The sequence below is a fragment of the Pteronotus mesoamericanus genome, unplaced genomic scaffold (genome assembly GCF_021234165.1).
Source record: "Pteronotus mesoamericanus isolate MK-2021 breed Mesoamerican mustached bat unplaced genomic scaffold, CSHL_Meso_final scaffold_705, whole genome shotgun sequence".
Lineage (NCBI taxonomy): Eukaryota > Metazoa > Chordata > Mammalia > Chiroptera > Mormoopidae > Pteronotus > Pteronotus mesoamericanus.
In genome coordinates this window covers 15,806,828-15,828,455 of record NW_026555326.1, presented here as the reverse complement: position 1 = coordinate 15,828,455, position 21,628 = coordinate 15,806,828, and the positions used below count along the sequence as shown (strand labels likewise).

The following is a 21,628-nucleotide window of genomic DNA, read 5'->3' as shown; positions in this document are numbered from 1 at the left end:
AGTTGAGTCAGATCTTCAAACTTATTCCTTGAAAGGATAGGCTATGCTGATTTTTTTTAAACACTAAAAAAATCAGGGTTTTATTTTTTAAATATTTTGGACAAATCACATGTTTAAAATTTGTTCCCTTATATATTGGTTTTGCAAAAGAAGGCATTGTTTTACACAGTATTTGTAATTAAAAGCAAATCATTTGCTGTTTGTTTTTTTTTTAAGGCAGTTTGCAAAAAAAAAAAAGTGTTCCTGGTCTTTTATAATTCTCATTACAAGAATATCTGGCAAAAAAAAAAAAAGAATTGTCAGAGACTCTTGGAACAGAGGACTGAAAATCAGGGATTGGGGAGAGGGGTCCAGGGAAGGGCAGATCCTGGTGTGGGACAGAGGTTCAGCTTGCCAACAGCAAGTTCCAGGTGCAGTAATGAAGGGGGTGGGGTCAGGGAAAGTTGCCTGATCCCAAGAGAGACTCATTGTTCTACCACCAACCAGTCCAAGTGTGAGAACAGAACCGAGTTAAGGGCTTAGCACCTGTGGCTGCTGCAGCCCCACCCTGGCTTGCCCAGGTCTTCTTTGCTAGCCCCGCTCCATTTCCCCACCTCCACGCCGGCCCCCCCTCCACCTGCCCCGCCCCGCCCCGCCCCGCCCCGCCCCGCCCCGCCCCGCCCCGCCCCGCCAGGCTAGAGTGGCCGCAGGGACTGGTCGCCTAGCAACAGGAGTTTCCGAAGTAAAGGGTGAAACTGGAGGAGGCTCCGGGGAGGGCACTCCCCAGGGTTGTGGGCAGACTTGGGCAGGGCAGAAGGCAAATAGAGGAGAGGGAAGAGGCGAACTTTTTCCAGGACCAAAGTTCTACCAAAGTCTCTGTAGTCACGCTCTGAGGGAATATCTGAGTCATCCACCCCATTTCTCTGAAACTTGAGAGAAAAACACAGCGTGATAAGAAGAAAAAGGGAAAGCTTAAAAGGTGAAGGGGACCAGACCCTCCCTGCCTCTGGACCTGCCTTCTACTCAGCTCTTCCTTAAAGGTCCCCATACCACCCCGGTGTGGTCTGGAAAGCTAACCTCAGTCCCACCCACTGGAGGCTGGAGCTGCTGCCCTTTAACCTGTAGAAAAGCAACACCATGCCTGATATTTTGGGGGGTGGGAAGAGTCTCAATTTTATCAGATCATATGTCTGGAATTTTGTCTTCAAAATTATGGTCCCCTCCCGCTGCCTCCCTCACTCCCACCCCAGCCTCTGCCCTTCACTCATCCTTACAAGCTGTTTTGTCCTTCCCTGAAGGAGCATGATACCTAACTAATAACAGATCTCGCTCATTCCAGGACCTTTGGGGCAAAGATAAGGGGTTAGAGAAGGACAGTATTCTCAGGCAGTGGCCAACAGCCTGGTCTCCCTCCACATCGCCCCTCTGAGCCGGCCATGTCCAGGAAGGACGCATCCATCCCTGAGGGTTTAAGTCCTGCTATGGAAGGAGGTGTCAGGACTGAGCCCGCCTCCACATCCCGTGCCGGCCTCCCCGTGACTCAGCCTGTTCCCCCACCACACCCTCAAGGCACACAAACTCCATTCCAGACACAACCAGAAGCAGATGTGACCTCCCACCCATCCCAGCCTAAGTTAGCGGCCCTGCCAGAGCCACCGTTGGAGAGGTAGACGTAGCAAATGCCCTAGCTTAGATCCTAGAGCTGGGACATTCCAAGCCTCTGGGGGTCTCTCTATACTCCCTCAGTCTCATCAGAGTTAGCTCTGTCACACGCACACACACGCACGCATACACACATGCAGTCACAACATCCCTTCCCCATCCTCCAATTCTCTCCACAAAACTGCAGCTCAGCTTCCATGTCCCTCAGCCCCAACCTCATGCCCCTAGAATCTTTCAAGCCATTAGCCTCATAGCTTCCAAAAATCTTTATTGAATTTTCTCAGCATCCTTTACACATTTGGAGGGGTCAGAGTGAGGCTTTGTGCCCACTGCCCACAGGGAAAGCCCCAGCTGGCAGACCCGCACCGCATCTGAGGAGCCCTCATTTTTTCCGGGGCTGCTTATCGGGGAAGCCCTCAAAGAACTCATTGCACATCATGGCGATGCAGGAGAGGAAGACACAGTACTCCTGGAAGTCCACCTCGTTGTCCTTGTTGCTGTCTAAGTTGCTCATCAGCTTCTGGAACGCTGCTTCATCTGTTCTTTTCTGCAGGGAGAAGAGGCTGCAAGTAGACACCAGCACCCCAAGGGACACAGCCAAGACCGGACCAGGTTCCCACCTGCACATGGGGCTCGAGAAGGCGCAGTCACTGCTGAGGGGTCTAGCTTTGGAACGGCAGCCTTCAGGACTAAGCTAGGCTGGGGGTGGTTTCCCTGCAGGTGAGGAAATCTGAGTACCAGGATGTTATTGGAAAAGGGGACCACATCTTCCCCCAAGGTCTTTTTAAGAATCCAGTTAGACAGTGGTCATGAAAGCAGTACATAAACTGTGTAAAGTTTGATACAAACGGAATCTGTGACTGATCAGGGGAAATAAGCAGGCGAGTGTCTCCATAACTGTCTGCACATATAAAAACGAAATAGGAACTCAAAAATTGTTCTTTGCTAGAACGATAGTGGACCATCCTGGTTCATAGATCTCAGCTTTGCACACTGACTGCCTCGGGAAGTTACTTAGTTTCTCTGAGCTTGTTTGCCCTTCAGTTAATTTGTGCAAAGCACCCGACCAATTGTCTGGCTGGTAACCTGCCTGTTCATTCTCAGCCACCCTTCTGCTGGGCGCCAGGAAGTGAGTGGTGGGTGCTCACTCTACCTCCACCCCAGGTAACCAGAGCAAGCTCTCTGCCCCGATGTCCCCACTGGTAGATACCAGCTGTAGCCACTGCTCTGCAGAAAGACTGGTGCCTCCCAGAACCTTAACCCTTCCTCATTCCCAAGCAGTAGTCACTCACCCCCAAGAAGCTGGGCAGCTCCCGGGTCAGCAGGTCCTTTAGCTCTGACTTGTTGAGCTTGAACTTGTCACCTTCCTTGCCCGAGTACTTGTGGAAGGTAGACACCATCGCATCCAGGGCCTTCTCCAGGGGGTATGACATGGTGGCAGTTGAGACCTGCAGGGGGGGGGGGGTCACAGAGGCCTCCTCATCTACCCCACCCCACCCCAGCTACGACATGAGAATGCCCCCTCCCACCCCCATCACTCAAGGTGCACTTGGTGACATTCTCCTTCCACCACAGGGGAAGTTCAGAAAGGTGGGGCGCAGGCCCTGGCGGGAGGGTGTGCACAGTGGGAAGCATGTGTTTCGTCAGCCCACACTTGCAGCATCCACTACACAGGCTCTGGATTTCAGGCAGCAAGCTCCCGGGCCCTCACTCATTCCATTCAGCCCACAGGAGCCCGCCCAGCTCATTCTCCCCCCTCCCAGCGTTGGGCGAGGCTGCTGGAGGCCTGCCAAGGAGCCTGGAGAGGAAAACACCAGCGGTCTAGCACAGGGAGGAGCAGAGTGAGGTGACAGGCAGGGATGCCTGCGAGGCCAAGCTCCCATGGGCTGGGCTGCTGGGTGCTGAGCAGAGGCTCACGGACACTACCAGACAAAAGCCCGCCGTTGCCTTCTGCCTCCACTTTGCCTCCCACACCGGAGTATGCACACACACACCTGTGCCAGGCCACCAAACACAAGCCAATGTGCGCACCCACAGGTCACACGCACACCAAGCATACTAGAGCAATGAAATGTGCTATAGCTCAAGTCCAGCCACCTGCACGCGTCTTTCTTTTTGTTTTCTCTTTTGCACATGCATGTGTGCAAGTGCACACACATCCCACCCCAGAGCCTCCACATTGGAATCTCACATCTGGACCTAGTTAGCACATCTGGCCCCTACCAGCTTCCCCTTTTCTTGCCTGAGCCTCAGCCTGCCACCCTTTGCACACCAGTCAAGTGACCACAACTCACCAGTCCAAGAGAGAGGAAGTGCAGAGGAGAGAGAGTTGGGGAGACAGGAAGAGTGGGGAAAGCCCAGCGGTCTGACCTATTTATACCCCAGCCAGGCCCTGCCCATGGCAGCGGACGGGGGAGAGAGGGAGACAGCCCTCCCGCCTGAGCCAATGCAGTGCATGCCAGGGCCCCTCCACCAGCCCAGCCTGGAAACACAGCTCCCTGCCCTGAGGGGCCACTGATAGACAATGAGAGAGCACCAGTGGGCACGGGCAGGGGCCTCAGTGAGGTGGGCCCCTCCCCACAATGTACACAGCTCAGCCTGGGTTTTAGGCAGCTGGAGGAAAGGGCAGTCTATGCCTGGGGAACGGGGGACAAAGAACAAGTGCTCCTACCCAGCAGCGAGGAAGGGGGATCCAGGTGTGGTGGGTGATGGTGGGAAATTGCCCTGGGAACGTGACTGCACCGGAAATAAGGGACAGGACCCCAGGCTCAGAGCCTGGGGCAGCTCCCACTTTCTCCCCTCCCCAAAGGGCTCTCTGCCCTGCCAAGCGAGGCCCAGGGCAGGAGCTGGAGATGTGGGAGGAGGAACAGGCTAACACCTAAAGGAGGCTCTCAGACCACCCAAGCCTGTCAGTGGAGAAGGGAACATGGGTGAAGTAGTGATGGAGTAGGGAGTGGGGGAGTCAGGCGTGGGAGTTGGGGATGGATTGGAGGTACCAGGAGCGGGCAGGGCAGGGAGGGCCTCAGCAGCGGGAGTTTAGAATTGGGTGAGTGGGTGTCTGTGATGAAAAATGCGGTGGGAAGTTAGAAATAAAATGGCACAGAATGGGGAAGTTAGGGATCAGGGTTAGCCCCTCAGGGTGGGGTATGAATTCAGGGTGAGTGAGGGTCAGAAGTGCAGGTTAGGACCCTCAAGTGGCTGTGGCTTCAGGGATGGGGTCTGCCTCAAGGTCTCCCCTTCCCCCTCCCTGGCTGGGACCACACCCTCATCAGATCTCGGCACCCCAATCCAATTAGTGCTGCACTCTGGGCTCCCACAGCCCCGGGCGGGGAACAAATCTGCCCCACCCCCATGGCCCCACCCTCTTCAGAACATCCTGTCAGAGGACCGACTCAGTCCCCAGGCTGCCCGCCCTCCCTCCCTCCCTCCTAGGCCCCCCAAAGAAGCTTCTCTCTCAAGGACCCCAGAGGGAGAGAGAGACCCCAGCCTCCCCTGGACATTGTCCTTGTGTAGATCCCACCCTACACAAGGGAGGGAGATCCCACCCTCTCCTGCTGGACCGTAGAGACCATTTCATTTCTGCAGAGTCTGAAACTGCCCTCCGCCTTTTGTTTCCAGTGGAAAAGGCCAGAGAGGAGCTAAGAAGTCAGCAGACTTTGCCCCAAGGCCCTGGCCTCCTCTTAAAAGAGCCAAACCAAGCCAAGTCACACCAGTTCTTTATTAGGAGTTAAGTAGGTCTGCTCATCATGGTTACATTTGTGCGCACGCTCTGTCAGGCCTAGAGAGCCTCAAAACAAATCCCCACCTCTGCCCACCCATCTCGGGCCACTGTAGGGACCCAGCGGGTGGCTGCTCTACATGTCACTAGCTGTGATCCTGCAAACAGGTCCCTCATGTGTCCCCCACCATGGGCAAAATGAGAGGACTCCTGATGGAGATATCAGGGGCAAAGCTGGGAGAATCCTGGTGGAGAGGATGCAGGAGAGAGGGGAGGGGGGCGTGGGCAACATGATCGCGACCCCCTCAGGGCAGAAATGGAGCAGATCTGAGCAGACCCTGGCTTGCAGGCACCCCACCTGCTGGAGCAGAGGCTACTCGGAGCAGGGGGGCTCCGGGGGGCAGTCCTTGAAGTAGTCGTGGCAGTAGGTGCAGAGGCAAGCAAGCGAGCGCACATACTCCACAAAGTCCACCTCGCAGTCCTTGTTGGTGTCCAGAACGCTCATGAATTTATTGTAGTCACACTCCCGGAACTCCGTCTGTGGGGGAGTCAGGTAGGGTTGATGGGGGCAGGTTGAAGAAGGCAGGACGCCTTGCACGCACTGCCTCCCTCCACCCCACTCCTGTGTGATCCCACCCATTCCAACCCACACCCGTTCTGGGGGCCGATCTCAGCCTACCTGACCTGGTAACTCACCATGCCAACCCCCTCCTAAATCCTCCTTCTCAGATCATTTGCTAAGCACCCACTAGTGCTGCCGAGTGCCTCTATGTGGTAGGCTTTCTTCCCAGTGCTCTCACCCCATCCTCCCAGCAGCTCTGCAAACCAGCAGGGGCGATGAGGAAACTGAGATTCCTGCCATGTCACTTCCCTTCTTAGTATCCCTCGCCATGGTCCAGCCTCCCCCTCATGCTGTCCTATGCTCAGAGCTTGTCCAAGCAGCGCTTCCCTTCCCTGCAGGGTGCGTCCCGCTGGTGCTCACCGGAGTCCAGGTGGGCAGCTCCTTCTGTAGCAGCTCCTTGAGCTCTTCCTGGCAGAGCTTGTGCTTGTCCCCACAGCGTCCCGCATATTCCTGGAAGGTGCACACGATAGCAGCCACCGCCTTCTCCAGAGGCCTAGCCATCCTCACTGTTACAGAACAAGGATGTGACCCACAGCAGAAGCCCCAATCACCCCGCTTCGCCCCCCTACCTCTACCCTCCATGTTTCCGGGACTGCTGCAGGCCTGCCTTAATCTCCACCAGGCTTCTGGCCTTACAAGCCCCTCCACCTCTGAGCAGCCCATCCTGATTACACCAGTGTCACCTAATCTATTTCCCTACTGCCCATGCCTCCACCCCATTGTTATTTTCCTGAACAGAGGTCTCATTTCCCAGACATCCCTGCAAACCCCCCAGGGACTCCCTAAGGAGTTCCTGATCCTCTCCACCTTTTCTCATCCCAGATGCCCAGGAAGGACTCAGTTGCCTCTGCACCACCCCAGGACATACAGCCCTTGGCACTGGAAGCTTCCTCCCCTTCAGGACCCCAGAGCTTCTTTAGGAACTTACTCAAAGAGACCCTTGCCCCATGCTCCCTGTCCTCAGGTTCTTGAAGAAGCTGGGCATTCTTAGGAAGGGTCAGGTCCAAGAAGGCTCCCCACTGCCTCACCACTCACCACCCTCCTCCCCTGGCTCAGGGAAGCTGCATCCAAAAGAAATACTTCTGGGACCCTCTCTGCCCCCTATTAGCTGCGCTTCCCAGGACGAGCCATTTCCGCCATCTGGTCTCAGGTGCCTTATCTGTAAAGTGGGGTCAATCCCATCTCACAGGCCTGGTCAGACAGGTGTCATAACTATAAAGTAGGGTCTGCCTTATGTCTCAGGCCTAGACAGGGAGCTAGGTTAGGTATTTGCCTGTCTCTAATCTGCCCCATCTGAGGCCATCCCCCTGACCCCTGGGGGTCTCGAGACAGAAGGCTCTACGTAGAGGTACCCAGTTCTGTTAGAGGGGAAACCCTGGAATTTGCCCACACCCCATTCGACTGGCCCATTTTACCACCCTTCTGGGAGGACACTTCCAGCCTGGTGAAGCCATAAGGCAGCCAGGGAGGCCAGTGTTGTTTTCCTGTGAGCCCAGTGACTCACGCCTGGTTCCCCCAGGGGACAGGAGTCTTGCAACACAAGAGCCAGGGCCAAGCCCCTCCCTCGAGTGATTCCCCCTCTGCTGGGCCTATGGAGCAAATGGCCAGCAAATAGTTGTGGCTTTGGGGGAAGAGAAGGCAGGGGAGATGGTGCCAAGCACTCCCAGGGGTCTCTTTGTGACAACCCCAGGTTGGAGCAGGGTATCCAGGTTCCCGGGAGAGGAAAGGGCCATGATTCCAGGGAACAGGGAATCTCAGGGGTGCTCAGCTGCCCTTCTGGGCTCCTGCCAGCCTGCCCGGTGCCACCACTGTTGTTCTTCCAGAAGCTCGGTGCCTGGAGACCGGAGGGAGCCCCGTCTTCCCCAGGCAGCCTGGCTTGTCTCAGCCCGCAGTCAGGAAAGAAAGGAGGAGGCAGGGGGAGGAGCAGGGAACTTACTGAGGGGAGCACCGTGCTGTCAGCCCATTGCTGCCACCCCAGGGCCAGGCCTCAGCTCTGCACACCCCCTAACCCAAACTTCCCAATGGCCCTTCCCTGTACAAGGGAACCCCCAGGTCTACCACATCTGACTCCCTCACCTCACCAGCCCCAGCTCTGGTTATCCCTCCAGCCGCGGGCCCAGACCCCGGGCCAGGAGGCAGACCCTGAGGTGCCTAACGCCCAGTCCAGAGCAGGACCCAAGCAGCTGGCACTTACCACTTGTGCTGATGTTTCAACTGCAGGAGCCTAGAAGCAGGACACCCCTATTTGTAGTCTGCCAGGGAGGGAAGAGAGCAATTACAGGAGAGCCCAAGCAGGTCAAGCTGAGGATGCCCCCAGGCGCTCCCCCCCACCGCCCGCCCCACTTCTCTGGCAGCCCCTATTACAGGTGCTGTCACCCTCCCACCTATCCACGCACACATCAAAGGCCTCAGTCACCGCCGCCTTCATTCCTCCTCTGCCCTCCCCCAGAGCTGGGGACTGGGGCCAGGTCCCGCCCATCTCCTTCACACCCATCCCACTCATCCCCTGCGCTTCGCCCTGGACAGGCACCACAGAATGCAACCTGAGAACACAGTCTAGCCTGGCTTAAGTTTGTACCCCAGAGAACCCCTGCACGGGGCGGGGAGGGGTCTTGGAGCATCTGGTGGATCCTGTCATTTAGAGGTGAGAAGACAGAGGCCAGGGACGCCTCCTGCCCAATCTCCGAACTGCTTTCTGTTTGGTTGCTCTGGGCTGGTAACTGCTCACTTCCCTGGGGAGATCATCCATAGGATATGTCAGGGAGGAGAAATTTTTATTTCACCCTTCTAGGTTCTTTGGCTGGTCCATAATAAAGTTAACATCAGGCAGATCAACAGAAGAAAAAAGGTAACTCCTTTTGTACAGGGGGCTCCATAAGAACATGGGGTCCACAGGTGGTAAGGCAAGTGGGGAGACAAGCCATTTGAACTAAAGGGAAGGGATCTAGAGTCTGGGACTTCAAAGGGAGAAATGTGACTCACATAGAGATGGAATAACAAATATTTGCTGGGCCAGAAAGAGAGGATGGGATGCAGAGAGGACACTGTCTCCAAGCCCTGCTGCATCTCCCCTCCCACACCGAGCCCATAGTCTCTACAGATCTTTCTGGTAATAGTGCTCTTCCTGGACCAGGCCCTTTCTTTAAATTCTTTCAGGCAGCTAAGGGGGATGCAAATGCTCTTCCTGAGACTTCTGGACCTCAAGTGTCTTCAGCTCGAATAATCCACATGCCAGGGTGGCGCATCCTGGAGATACCCACTCCGAACCCTACAGACGTCTTCGAGGCACAGGAGGAGGGCGTGTTGCTCACAGGGGCACTTGCAGCAGTCCGGCCGGGCTGAGTTCTCTCACCAGCCCCTCGCCACCGCAACAACGCCGCGGCACCCAGGCAGCTGGCCCTTACCGCTGGTGTTGATGTTTCAACTGTGGTTGAACCACAGCCCCTCCCCCGCCGCGGCCGAGGGCTGTAAATGACTGCGCACTGCAGACTCCTGCCTGGGCTGCCTATTTCCTGTCTTCTCCAGCTCCGTTCAGCACCACTTTCCTTGCAATCCCATGAGATGGGATGGGTTTCCTCCAGTTTCCAGCTTAAACATGTAGCCGTAGCCGTTTAGGGTCACAGTATAACTTAGAGGTGTCCCCCTTGTCTCCCCTCCTCTAGTGAACCCCGGGCTTTAGCTCTGTCTCCTTCTCTCCACAAACCATCAAAACCAAAGTTCCCTTTGGCACAGTGTGGTCACTGCTTTCAGGACACGAGCAGGCCTGGTGCCCTGCCCACCTCCTGGAGTCTGCTTTTGCTTAGATTTTGATTTCTACATTCCTTACTGCTTTGTCAGCACTTATACTTGAAAAAGAATTTTTTTTAAATTCTAAGCAGCATTTTTTGATGTCTTTAGCTGGAGCAGACACAGATTACCATGTTCCCAGAAATGAAAATCCCTTCTGAAGAGGTTCAGAACAGCTGCAAAAGGTTTCACTTGGGCATGTGAGTTATTTTCAGCTGAAGGCAATCGAGACCCTGTGGGCTCATGGGAAAATTTCCCCTCTCCCTTAAAGAATTTAATTAGGGGCTCTGTCCATAAAGGGAGTATCACCAGAAATAACTTTTACGACCTATCTATGTGGCAGTGCAAACATCTAATTACTGAATACTTGCTCTTTTTATTGTCCAACCAATAACCCTCCCTTCTGAAGCCCCAGGCTCCTGACCCCATCCTTAGCTCAGAATGTCATATATACCTCATTTAAATTTTCTGTCTCTGGACCCTTCCTGTATGTGGGGTTTCCATGTGCGTATATGCAATTAAATTTGGCTATTTTCTTTTGTTAACCTGGCTCATGTTGATTTAATTGTTAAACCAGCTGGAAGAACCTAAAAGGGTAAAGGAAAGTTTCTTCCTCCCCACACTTCATATCCCCTCTCCATTCCTTATCCCTGAGCCTGAGAGACGCCTTCCCATTTCACAGGCAGAGAACCCAAGGCCCAGAAGAGTGTGGGAGAGGGAGGAGAGGTCACCTCCCAGGCCTCTGAAGAAGCCCCAGTGCTCGTGGAGGCAGCCAGAGAAACAACCCCGTGAGCTCACGCTGGGCCCCCAACCCCCGCCGCTTGCCTGTGCCATCGATCAATCGTCTCCTTGAAGACTCAGCCCTGTGGCTGAGGGGAGTGAACAATGAACGGGAGGGAAAGATGGGCTGTGATTAACCCTGTTTTATAGGGAATTATGGGGAGTAGGGCACAGAAGTGGAGGCCAGAGTGGACCAGTAATTAACGAACTCAGTTCTAGGTCAAGCACTTATTCTCGCCTATAATATCCCAGCTTCGCCACCCGCCACCTCTTGGAAGCAGGTCACTCCCCTACCACCACCATCCCTCATTTTCCTCATCTGTCAGTGTTTGAGGGTAATAATGGTAACCACTTCGCAGGATTGCTGTGGGGCTTCAGGGAATTAATCTACACAAAGTTCCTGTACAAATAGTGCCTGGCATATGGTAAGGGCATAAATGTGAACTGAGAGGTAGGTAACTTGCCCAAGGTCAGATAACTGATCAGTGGCAGGGCTAAGAGCCATTTGTTATCATACAAATGTATAGAGACCCCTGCCCAAGGTATTGAAGATACAACCATAAACAAACCTGACAAAGTCCCTGTTCTGTGAAGATGACAATTGAAGGGAGAAATCAGACATGTGTGATACACTGTAAATAGATGAAATGCCGGAGAAAACAATAAGCAGGGTTGAGGGAAAGAAAATGGGGAGGCCCAGGGAACTTTCTATGGGTGGTCAGAGCGAGCTGGGTCACCTGGCTCTCGCGTGACGTCCCCGGCCCCCAGCCTGTCATGGTTCTCAGCCTGGGCCTCTCCCCTTTGTTTGCCCAATGGGAGAGGCTGAGACTTCCAGAGCAGGCCAGGCCGGAACAGGTGGGGGACAGAGAAGGGGGTCTGAGTACAGGCATTTTGGGGTTGGAGGACCACCGGGGAAAGAACCCTGGTGGAGCACTTACCCCAAGCTCCAGCACCTGCTTGCCCACCTGATTCGAGCATACCCCCTACCTAGTTTGGACCTGAATTTCCTTTTCTCCAAAACGTGTTGGGAAGATCCCTATGCCAAGACTCCAATGTGAAATTCTTGCTGTTATGTAGATGATCCAGGGCCAGGGTCCCTGAGTCTCCTCAACAGCCGCCACTATCCCCTCACTGGAGGCAGCGCATGGAGGCAGCAGGGAAAAGGGAGGAGCGGGGAGAGAACCAGGCCCTCCTCACCAGGTCATTTTGTCCAGCCTTCTGCCTCCACGCAGGCGGGGGTAAAGCCGCAACCTCTCTTCCCTTGCTTTCCAAGTTCTTCTCGCGGTAACTGCCCTGCTGGAAGCGCTGCCCACCGTCCACCCCGAATGCCCCTCTCCGCGGTGGTCCCAAATGCACATCACACTAACTGCCTCTCTGAGGCCCTGACAGGCGCCAGTCCTCTTTCCTACCCCCACTGTCTACAATGTCCGCTTGGTTCTCTACCCTGGGGTGGGGCCCTGCCCTTGGCCTCTCACCAGGACTCGCAGGCAAGGTATGGAGATGACTCTGAGAAGGACACCACTTGGGGAGAGTCTCTCCCCACAGAAGCAGCCCGAGAGTAAGAGGGGTGAAGGCAGATGCCATCTTGCCTGGCAGGACTTCTTACAACACTGACCCTCTCCTCAACTCTCACTGCCTCGGTCCCCTGCTATTACCAGTGCCGTCCAAAGGCCTCCTGGGAAACTGCTTGCTCCCATGCAGGTCAGGTCTAGTTCTGCACCTCAGAAAGAAAAAAGATGAAGTGTCCCAGAGCACCTGGGTATTCACGTGTTTGTACCAGAAGGACCTGGGCCTGAGGGACAGGGTGACTCATGGAGCCAATGAACCTCGTCACACTGATTCACCTCCTTTCCCATCATCTGAGCCAAGTATAGAGAGAGAGCGGGAAGGGGTGTTTCATTCCTGGGGCTAGAGCCAGGGAGGTCTTCACTCTAGCACTGGGAGCTCTGGGGGGCAAATCTGAAATGGGATCAAGGAGTGTCTGTGAGGCTTAGACTTACTACCCTTTTTGACGGCCAAATCAACGCCCAATTATGCCCAGTTCACAGATAGGAGCAGTGGGTTGGTGGGGAGATCATGTGACCTAAAGACAGGGAGATCGAAATAGGGAGAGCCCTATTTCAGTCATTCCCCTGTCTCAGAACCCACCTTTGCTTTAAGTCTCTCTTTTCTTAGAGGGTCAGTAGGCTGCAGGGGTTTACCTAAAAGACCAAAAGCCAAAGTGACAACAGGACCCAATGGGAGGTGAGGTCTGCATTCCTAAGGCTCCTGATCACAGTCCCAGTGGGAAGTGAGAACCTGGTAAACGATGCCATTTTCCTGACCCTCCTGCTCTCTGCCTCAGGACAGAGATATGAGGGGAGGGACAGACCAAGGGAAGATTGTTGAGATGGGTTAGGAAAGGCTCATGTTTGTTAGATTGTCAAATGTGCAGAAGGCAAAGTCCTGTTCAGTCCCTAGCCAGGGGAGGGCAGCTCAGAGTCACTGAGGCCCCTCTCCACCAGGCAAATAAGCACCAGGACCTGGAAGTGAGTCCCAACAGAGGATGGGGTCCATGGTAAACAATCAGACTATAATATGCCACCTCCAGCAAGTGGGCCTTTTTCTCCATTGATCCAGAGCATCTGGACTCTGCTCACCTAGGGTCCCTTTCACTAGACACAAAACCAAGACTTTGGAGATGGCTCGGGGAAGGGGAGGAAGGCACAGATTGTCATGCCTATGCTGCATGGGAGTGAGACCTTAGAGACCTGGGTCAAGACCCAGCACTGATCTTCTTAACCTCTCCCAGCCCCTATTTCCTCTTCTGTGAAGTGCAAGAACAGATGGCGTCCCTCATCCGATGTTGAGGAGTCAATGAGATGGTGTTCAAACAGGCCCAACACAGAGCCTGGCCAGAGGGAATGCGCCACGAGTGGCAGGCGTTCTTCCCTTTCAGTTTCCTCATCTGTAAAAGTGCCTAATAATAGCTTCTCCTGATGTTACCACAGGATCGAAATGGCAATGTACACTAACAGAGCTTTGAGAGCTGCTATGGAAATGTTAATTACCATTATTGTGATTCCCTGACCTACATTCACTGGCTCCCTTTCCTACAGGATATTAGGAAAGTGGGCTTCTCATTTCTTATTGCTAGAACCTACCTGGCCTTGCCTCAGCAGCCCCAGACATGCAGTTAGGCAGAACAGTAAGTGAGAACAAGCAAGTTGTCCCAGCACCTCCTCACTCGATTCCTCTCCATCCATCGCTGGGGAGAAGGAACTCCAGGCACAGCCTTGAACTAAACTGGCAAAAGGTGGTGGGATTTTTGGGGGGTGTTTTAGAGTGAATGGTTTCTGAGGCAGAAGCCGGCCATACTTCCAAAGTTGTGCATCTTTGGAATAAAACCTCTTTCCTTTTTCACCAAACCTCTGCCTCCGGAGTTTGCCTACAGGCAGCGGGCAGTAGAACCCCATTTCTGTCCAGTAACAATCCCAGTTAACTCACAGAACCTTAAGAGATAATAAATTTACATTTTAATTCACCAAGTGTTGGGGTGGTTTGTTATGCAGTGACAGGTAACCAGAAGAGTATCTTTGAGTCACTGAACCAAACGTGAATGACACACACCAGACTTGCTATTGTATAAGACAATTAAATGCCAGCATTTAGTAAAGTTTCCTGTAACTTACAACTGAATATATTCCTAACTGGTAGAGAATTTGGTAACTAGGAGTAAAATCCATTAAAAAAAAAAAAAAAAGAACCTAAAATGTGGAATTGGATGGAGAGAAAAGAATAAAATATGAGGACCTAACCTTTGCAACCTGGAAGGTTGGTGATCTTGTTATGAGATGGCAAATCGTGGTCAAATGCACCATAGGATGCAAAATATATGGCAATTTTAGAGAAAATGGCAGAAAAAATCAGAATGTTGCTATGAATTATGTCCCAGTAGCTTTCAGCAGAGACCAACAGGAGAGGCATGAACTCTAGCTAGATCTAGCCAATCTGAAAAGCGGATTTAAAAGGAAATACAGCTTTACTAAAAACAGGGACACGGCCTATGGCCTGCAATCAGACAAGAAGTCCTCAATACAAAACTTTGCTGGTTGACTAGACTAACTCAGGTCTCCTGAGCAGATCTTCATACCATGGCTGCTCACAGTACTGAATGTCAAAGTCTCTCCTTTGTTCTGAGATTATATCTTTCCTTCTTTGTTGGAATTTTCATTTTTTATGAAATGATAGTGATAATAATGGGATTTGCCTTCTTTTCTTTTAAGAGAGAGGGGAAGGGAGGGAGAAAGAGAGGGAAACATCGATGTGTGGTTGCCTCTCATGCACCCCCAGCTGTGGCCCAGCCTGCAACCCAGACACGTGCCCCAACTGGGAATCGAACCGGCGACTCTTTGCTTCACAGTCCAGCGCTCAATCCACTGAGCCACACCAGCCAGGGCTGGATTTGCCTTTTTTTAAATATCTTTATTTGACACCCCCCCCCCCAAAAAAATGTTAGCAAACTATCTCAATTTCCAAATTTTTACTGGTATCTGAAAACCCAAAGCATGGGACAGAAGACACAGCTCTGGCCTTGGGGAGACTCGAGAAGGAGAGTCAGGGCCCAGAAGGGGGCCAGATCTAGGAGGCCCTCGGTTTGCAGCACTCCAGCTGAGCCAGCCAGGTTACAGAGCATCGCTGAACAGTTAAAATATTATCAACAAACAAAAAAGTTTATTGAGGTACAAAACTAAAAAGAACAGAAAGTCCTCCTGGGTCAAAGAGACCCATGGCAGGGAGCCGAGATCTCTGCTTCAGGACCGGTTTGCGTAGTCCTGGAAGAAGTCGTTGCACATAATAGTGACCAGGGCCAGAAAAATACCATACTCCTGGAAGTCTACCTCCTGGTCACTGTTGTCATCCAGGTCTCCCATGAGCTTCTTCAGGCCTTCTTCATCCACCTTCTCCTGCAGGCAAGAGAGATGGAATCATCACCAGGTGGCTCTCCACCCACCTCTACCCCAAACACACACCCACTGGTCAGAGCCCAGCTCTCCCTTTGAACTGGGCAGCCTAGTAAGTGGTGGGAAGAGAGCCCTTGGGAGCTACCCAGAGGCCCTGTGAGTGAGGACAGATGGATGCTCATTGGTGAGAGTGCCCAGCTCTTCCTGCTGGGAGCGGGGAGCATGCCAGGCATCCCCTAAGCACAGAGTCAGCTCCGCTCCCCATAGGAGCCCAGTGGGCTGGGCATCATAACCCCCATTTTGCTGACAAAGAAACTAAAGCTTTCTGGAGCCAGGGCCACTCTCTATTTTCAGCAAGTTGAATTCACAAAAAAGCAAACTTTTTTAAAATCCTCACCCAAAGATATGTTTGTTGATTTCAGAGCGAGAGGAAGTGGGGGAGAGAGAGAGAGAGACATCGATGTGAGAGAGAAACATCGATCGATTGCCTTCTGTATGTACCTTGACTGGGGATCAAACCCACAACCCAGGTATGTGTCCTAACTAGGGATAGAACATGCAACGTTTTGGACCATGGGACAGTGATTCGACCAACTGAGCCACCTGGCCAAGGGAGGCAAGGCACACTTTTTAATACTAGCCAAAATGAAACCAAATTTTAAAAATTTGACAAAAAAAATTTTTTGTTAACTTTTAATTGATTTTAGAGAAACAGAGAAAGAGAGGCAGGAGGGGGGGACACACCGATTTATTGTTCTCCTTATTTACGCATTTATTAATATAGTTGATTCTCATATGTGCCCTGAGGATCAAACCCACAATCTTGGCATTTTGGGACAATGCTCTAACCAACTAAGCCACCTGGCCAGGTCCCAAAAATTTTTTTAAAGGAAAGAAGGACATACATCATAGGTTCAGAGTCTGAGACCCGACTTGGGAATTATCCAGTAGTCGGTATGGTGAGGGCAAGGGGCAAACTGAAAGTTGACTGCGTCTCTCTGCAAATGTCTCGGGACGTGTGTCTTAGCCAGACCTTTCTCCCCCCGTGCACCTTCGTGTGGCATATGAATATAAGAATGGGAGCGAGAGCACACTCTGTGGTCTTGGGCCAGGCACTTCCCCGCCCTGGGCTCTGCTTTGCTCAACTCTCCAGTAAGGATCGAACAGATAGACTTTGAAGGCACTGGCAGCACATCCATTCTCTGGAAAGCTGCAGGGAGCAGCCAGGACTAGGGCTCTCCCCCACTCCAGCCAGGCCATGAAGGGCCTGGCCCCACCCTGGTGTCCATACCAGCAGACACGCCAGAGGGGAGAAGAGATTTAACCAGTGGCCCCACACTCACACGGCAGGACCCTGCCACCCAAGGCCAGCCCCACTCACCCCTACAAAGCTGGGCAGCTCGTTTAGCAGAAGCTCCTTCATCTCCTTCTTACTCAGCTTGAACTTGTCGCCCTCTTGGCCAGAGTACTTGTGGAAGGTAGTGACCATCACAGCCAACGCCTGCTCCAGGGGGGTGGACATCTTGGATCTGGGGCCAAAATGGTGACGGGTGATGGAGACACCTCAGCCCAACCCGCAGGACCACTTCTGCCCTTGCGCCCCAAACTGCCTCTCCAAGTGGGGAAGGCAGGGACTGCGTCTTCCCCTCAGACTGTGGCTCCCGGGGCAGGAGCTACACCCCCACCTCACACTGAGGGCAGATGCTACACCTTCCCCCATGCATGGAAGTCCCCAAGGGCAGGGCCTCATGCCTCCTCTTATCACCCCTGGGGCATCCCTCTGAGGGCAGGGCTCCCCTCTTTGAGTGTCTGTGGAAAGGGAAATGACAGGGGCGCTAGAGTCCCATTTGGCTCCTTCTCAGGCCAGTGGACTCCCTGCCAACACTGGGGCGACAGACATCTCCATGGGCTAGTTAGTGGGCGGTCACTGGGCTAGGGCAGTACCCATGGCTGCAGCCTAGGAGTACAAGGTTCCTTGAGGAGTTGTTTCCCTCCTCAGACAGGGGCTCCTAAGGCCAAAGGGTGTCACTCTCCCATCTAAAGGGGAGCTCCCTCAGGCAGGGATGTTTCCTCCCTCCGACTAGGGACTTTCGGAGGGTAGGGGCTATGCGTCCTTTCATATCAGAGGCCCCTGAGCTGGGGTGCTGGCTCTTTGCAGACGCCTTCTCCACTAGGAAGGATCCTGTTTGGTTTGGAATTAAAGAAATTAAATGTCCAGTGCCCTGGGATCAGGGTGGAGTCCTGGGACACAAGGACAGAACTCAGAGGTCATCTTTCCCAAAGCCCTACCTCTAAAAATGCTCAGACCAGCCCAGGAGGGTTAGGCAGGTCCCAGGATGAGGCCAGTGGAGCTGGTGACAGAGGCAAGAAACCCCCCACCCCCAGCCCAGGGCCCACCCTGCCAGCAAGGGGCGGGCAGAAGAAGGCAGGAAGCTGCAGCCCGCAGGACTGTGCTGCCTCTGGGGCAGAGGCCGTGGGCCCACACATCTGACATCCCTGGTTCTTGGTCCTTTACCCTGCTAGAATCCAGGACTTTAGGAAAAACAAAATGAAACAAACTCAGGATTCTTATTAAAGCACCCACCCACACACTTCATACTCCTAGTCCTGGACCCCCAAGAAGGGCTTAGAATGAAACATTCAGACTGAGAGGCACATAGAGCCTCCCTGCCCCCACACTGAGAGACCCACAGGGAGCCCCCAGACTAAGGCCCAAGAGAAGGCCTCAGAGTAAACCCTAAACTGAGACCTCACAGAGGAACTCTGTGGAAAGAAACTGTCAAAGCTGATCCCTCACAAAGTTCTACCCAAGCAGGAGAGATGCAGAGAGGCCCCAAGCTGATCTACCAAGGAAACCAGAAAGAGAAAACTATGGAGAAAAATCAGGACAAAGAGACAAAGACAGAGCCCCATGGGGATCCTCCCCACCCAGCCCTTAGCAAGACAGAGGTACTCACCAGATCAGAAGGCAGGGAGACTCAGGAAGGAAAGCACAGGGCCAGGTGCCCAGAGTGGGGATTTATATGCCAGCCCCTGGCCCTCAACTTGGCATTTCCAGGAAATTGAACATGCCCTAACCTGATCCCGTCAGAGCCTGGCCTTCAGCCACCCCCACGCTCTCCCACCTGGTACCCTCCCTCTCAGAGACTGCCATCTCTGCCACCAGCTGGAGAACAGCTCTAGGCCCAAAGGCACACCCAGGCCCCAGGGGGTGGAAGGTGTCATGGGGAAGGAGCTCACTGGGCTCAGGGCTCATGGGCCTGGAGACTCATGTTAGGCCTTGTTCTCATGACATGCCTGTGAGTCACAGCTTATTCATGTGTCACGGGCTACAAAGGCACATTGGGATTTCACAGGCCTGTGTGCGTGTTTGTGTGTGCGTGAGAGAGAGCGGTGTGTGTGTGTGTGTGTGTGCGTGTTTGTGTTTAAAGCAGTCCGGGACCACCCATAGAAAGCTGGGGGCCAAAAAAAAAAGTGGGGAGGGCACAGGAGGAGGAGGAGAGTAGGGCTGACTTCAGGGACTGGGGGCAAACGAAGTTACTCTTTACAGCCACCACCAGAACACCTGTTAAAGAGGTGATGAGGAAAATGGGTTTGCTTAAAAATACCTTGAAAGGCCCACTTCGGGTAGGAAAAGTTCTGGAAGGAGATACAGACACAATGAGAGATGGCTCTGTCTAGAATCAGAGTTGGGTGAGCAATAGACTGTTCCGAGTGTAAGGGAGTCCCGAGCTGAAAGGGAGAACAGAGTATTTGGGCCTCCTCTTCTGCAGCGTAGGGGAGGGGTGAGCGAGGAGGGGTGCGACAGCTTTCTAAGCCCGGAGGCCAGTGCTAGGGCAGAAGCTACAGGCCCCAGCTCTCCCTCCCCCTCCTCGACAGGCCACACCTACCCCCGGAGAAAGGTGAGCATTGTGGACATTCAGGACCCAGCCGAGGGTGGAAGTTCCTGGGGCAGAGCAGGATTCATGCTGCCCCCTCCCAGGCCTGCTGTTTTGGTCTATCCCAAACCCAGCCTGGGCACTGCTCTTCCTGCGGGCCTAGCTCACCTCCCCCCTCCAGATGTCCAGCAGACTTTCCTCCACCCCAGGCCCCCACGCTTCTCCTAGTCCTGGGTGACTCACCCGTGGTGAAGGCCCAGATGCCCCAGGCAGTGACTCAGCAGCACCCTCCCCGCCCTCCCCCACCAAGGCCAGGGCAGCAGGCAGAAACCCCAACCCTGCCTGAGACCCTTCAGTGGCTCACCCCCGGGGAGCTGTGGGCTACCACACGCACAAAAGCTCGGACTGAGAACTGACTAGGATCAGCTATGAAGCCAACTGGTCTCTTCCTGAGGGTCACCTTGGGACTTGGGGGGCAGCCAAGTACCATAGATAAAGTCAGGCCTTGGAGCCCCAATGTCCTCTTCTATACCTTTGCATACCACCCAGTGTCCTCTCCTTCCCAAGGCACCTGAACCTCCCATGCTACCGCCCTTCCTCATCAAAACCCATCACACGGAGCTTGGAATAAAAATTCTTTACCCTGAGTGTTAAATAAGACCGATGGAGTGTGAGGAACGAGTGAAGAAAACAAGACGGAGTCAGTACAGCTAAGCTGACTTAAAATGGATTCTTTATAGTCAATCTGACAAAACTGGTTCAGACCAAATGGGCTGAAGCACAAGGAATAAATTTTATTTTACTTTAACTAACCTGAGGACTTAAAGTTTTGAACTTTCCGGTTGTACATCAATGCCTGGAGATACAGAAATTCCTACAGATAGCCCTCTGAAGGACTGAGGAAAGAGTGTTCCCTAGTCCAGACCACCTGACATCCATTATCCAGACCTCTGAACATCTGGAAGATTATTTTCATAGACCAATCCAGAGGCTAAGAATGCAGAACAGATTGTTCTCAAGAATGTACTTTTTCCTATAAGAACTCTCAGCTTTTCTTTCTTCTTCAGAACACTCTGGGTATGGCCTAGTTGTGTTTTCAGTTTGCGAATCCTAAGACCCTTGAATAAATCTTTGTCATTTATTTCTAGCCGAAGCCTCCTGACTAGTTTGTGCTCAGCAGGTGCAATGCATTTTTTCTCAGCAGTTCTTCCATTTTAACTGAGGTTTTAGCAGATGCCCCTTCTGCTCAGAAATTGCAGCGGTGTCCCCTGGCTCTTCTACAAAGCCCAGCAATAAGGCCCACCTGCTTTCCAACCTCCCCTGCATATGCCCTAACTGCCTTGCTCATTGTGCCTGAACATACAGATACTGTACCTGACGTGGCCAAGACCTTTTGCATGTGCTGATCCTTCTGCTCAGAATGTGCAGAGGGATCCTGTTGAAATCCCAAAGACCGGTTATATGCCATCTACTTCATGGAGCCTTCCCAGGCCCAACTGGATTCCATCTCTATCTGCTCTGACCCATACAAAGCACTCCTTTTGTCCTTGTGTACTTAGAGCACTCTGCTGTAGATTGGATGACTTGTGCACATGTCTTCTCTTGCCCTCACCCCCATGTGGTGAGCTCACTGGGCAGGGACTGGGTCTTACTCATTTCTGCATGAGCAAAGGGTCTCTCCCACACCAGATGCCAACTAGTGTTTATGGTTACTGAATAGCAACAGGGATTAGGGAGCACTAGGGGTAGGCATTTAGGAGTCAGGAGGCCTCCTCGCCTCCCCAAGCTACATTACTAGGTCATAAAATCCTCTGCATCCCAGGAGTGGAACTGAGGCGCTGGGTTGGAAAACAGAGCTTCAGAGAGCTGCAAATCCCCGAAGAGTGACTGTAGGAAACATCTCACTCCGGGGACCCAGTGAGCAAACTCCCCCTCAGGGAGAGACGGAGACAGGAGGGAGAAACACAGAGGCAGACAGATGGAAACTGGGAGAAAAGATCAGAGAAAAATGGTCACAGAAACAAAGGAAATGTGAGGGAGAAGGAAATAAGGTGAGAGAGACAGAGGGGACCTGAGCCAATGATTACTAAGGACCCCACCTAGAGACCTGTCCCTAACCAAGGAACTGAGGCCAGAGGAAGTCCATCAAGTGGCCATATGCCTGAGACTGGTGAAAATCACATTAATTTGCCATTAACGTGCTATGTGATCTTGAGCCACACCCCTTCCATCAGCAAAGCAGGAAGGTTAGATAGAACCA

The 21,628-nt window shown here is 53.1% G+C and overlaps 3 protein-coding genes across 3 annotated transcripts; all 3 read right to left on the bottom strand.

Moving 5' to 3' along the window:
• Nucleotides 1-1,892: 1,892 nt before the first annotated feature.
• On the bottom strand, nucleotides 1,893-3,986 carry S100A4 (S100 calcium binding protein A4). The gene is made up of 3 exons (XM_054563468.1): nucleotides 3,936-3,986; nucleotides 2,934-3,089; nucleotides 1,893-2,188 (listed from the first exon to the last, which is right to left on the bottom strand). The coding sequence occupies exons 2-3, from the start codon at nucleotides 3,072-3,074 to the stop codon at nucleotides 2,024-2,026; spliced, it is 306 nt and encodes a 101-aa protein (XP_054419443.1). The 5' UTR covers nucleotides 3,075-3,089; nucleotides 3,936-3,986; the 3' UTR covers nucleotides 1,893-2,023.
• Nucleotides 3,987-5,732: 1,746 nt separating this feature from the next.
• On the bottom strand, nucleotides 5,733-6,482 carry S100A3 (S100 calcium binding protein A3). The gene is made up of 2 exons (XM_054563090.1): nucleotides 6,342-6,482; nucleotides 5,733-5,897 (listed from the first exon to the last, which is right to left on the bottom strand). The coding sequence occupies exons 1-2, from the start codon at nucleotides 6,480-6,482 to the stop codon at nucleotides 5,733-5,735; spliced, it is 306 nt and encodes a 101-aa protein (XP_054419065.1).
• Nucleotides 6,483-15,275: 8,793 nt separating this feature from the next.
• On the bottom strand, nucleotides 15,276-17,012 carry S100A2 (S100 calcium binding protein A2). Its single transcript, XM_054562931.1, has 2 exons — nucleotides 16,872-17,012; nucleotides 15,276-15,493 (listed from the first exon to the last, which is right to left on the bottom strand). Exons 1-2 carry the CDS (start codon nucleotides 17,010-17,012, stop codon nucleotides 15,341-15,343), a joined length of 294 nt encoding a protein of 97 aa, XP_054418906.1. The 3' UTR covers nucleotides 15,276-15,340.
• Between the last annotated feature and the right edge of the window lie 4,616 nt (nucleotides 17,013-21,628).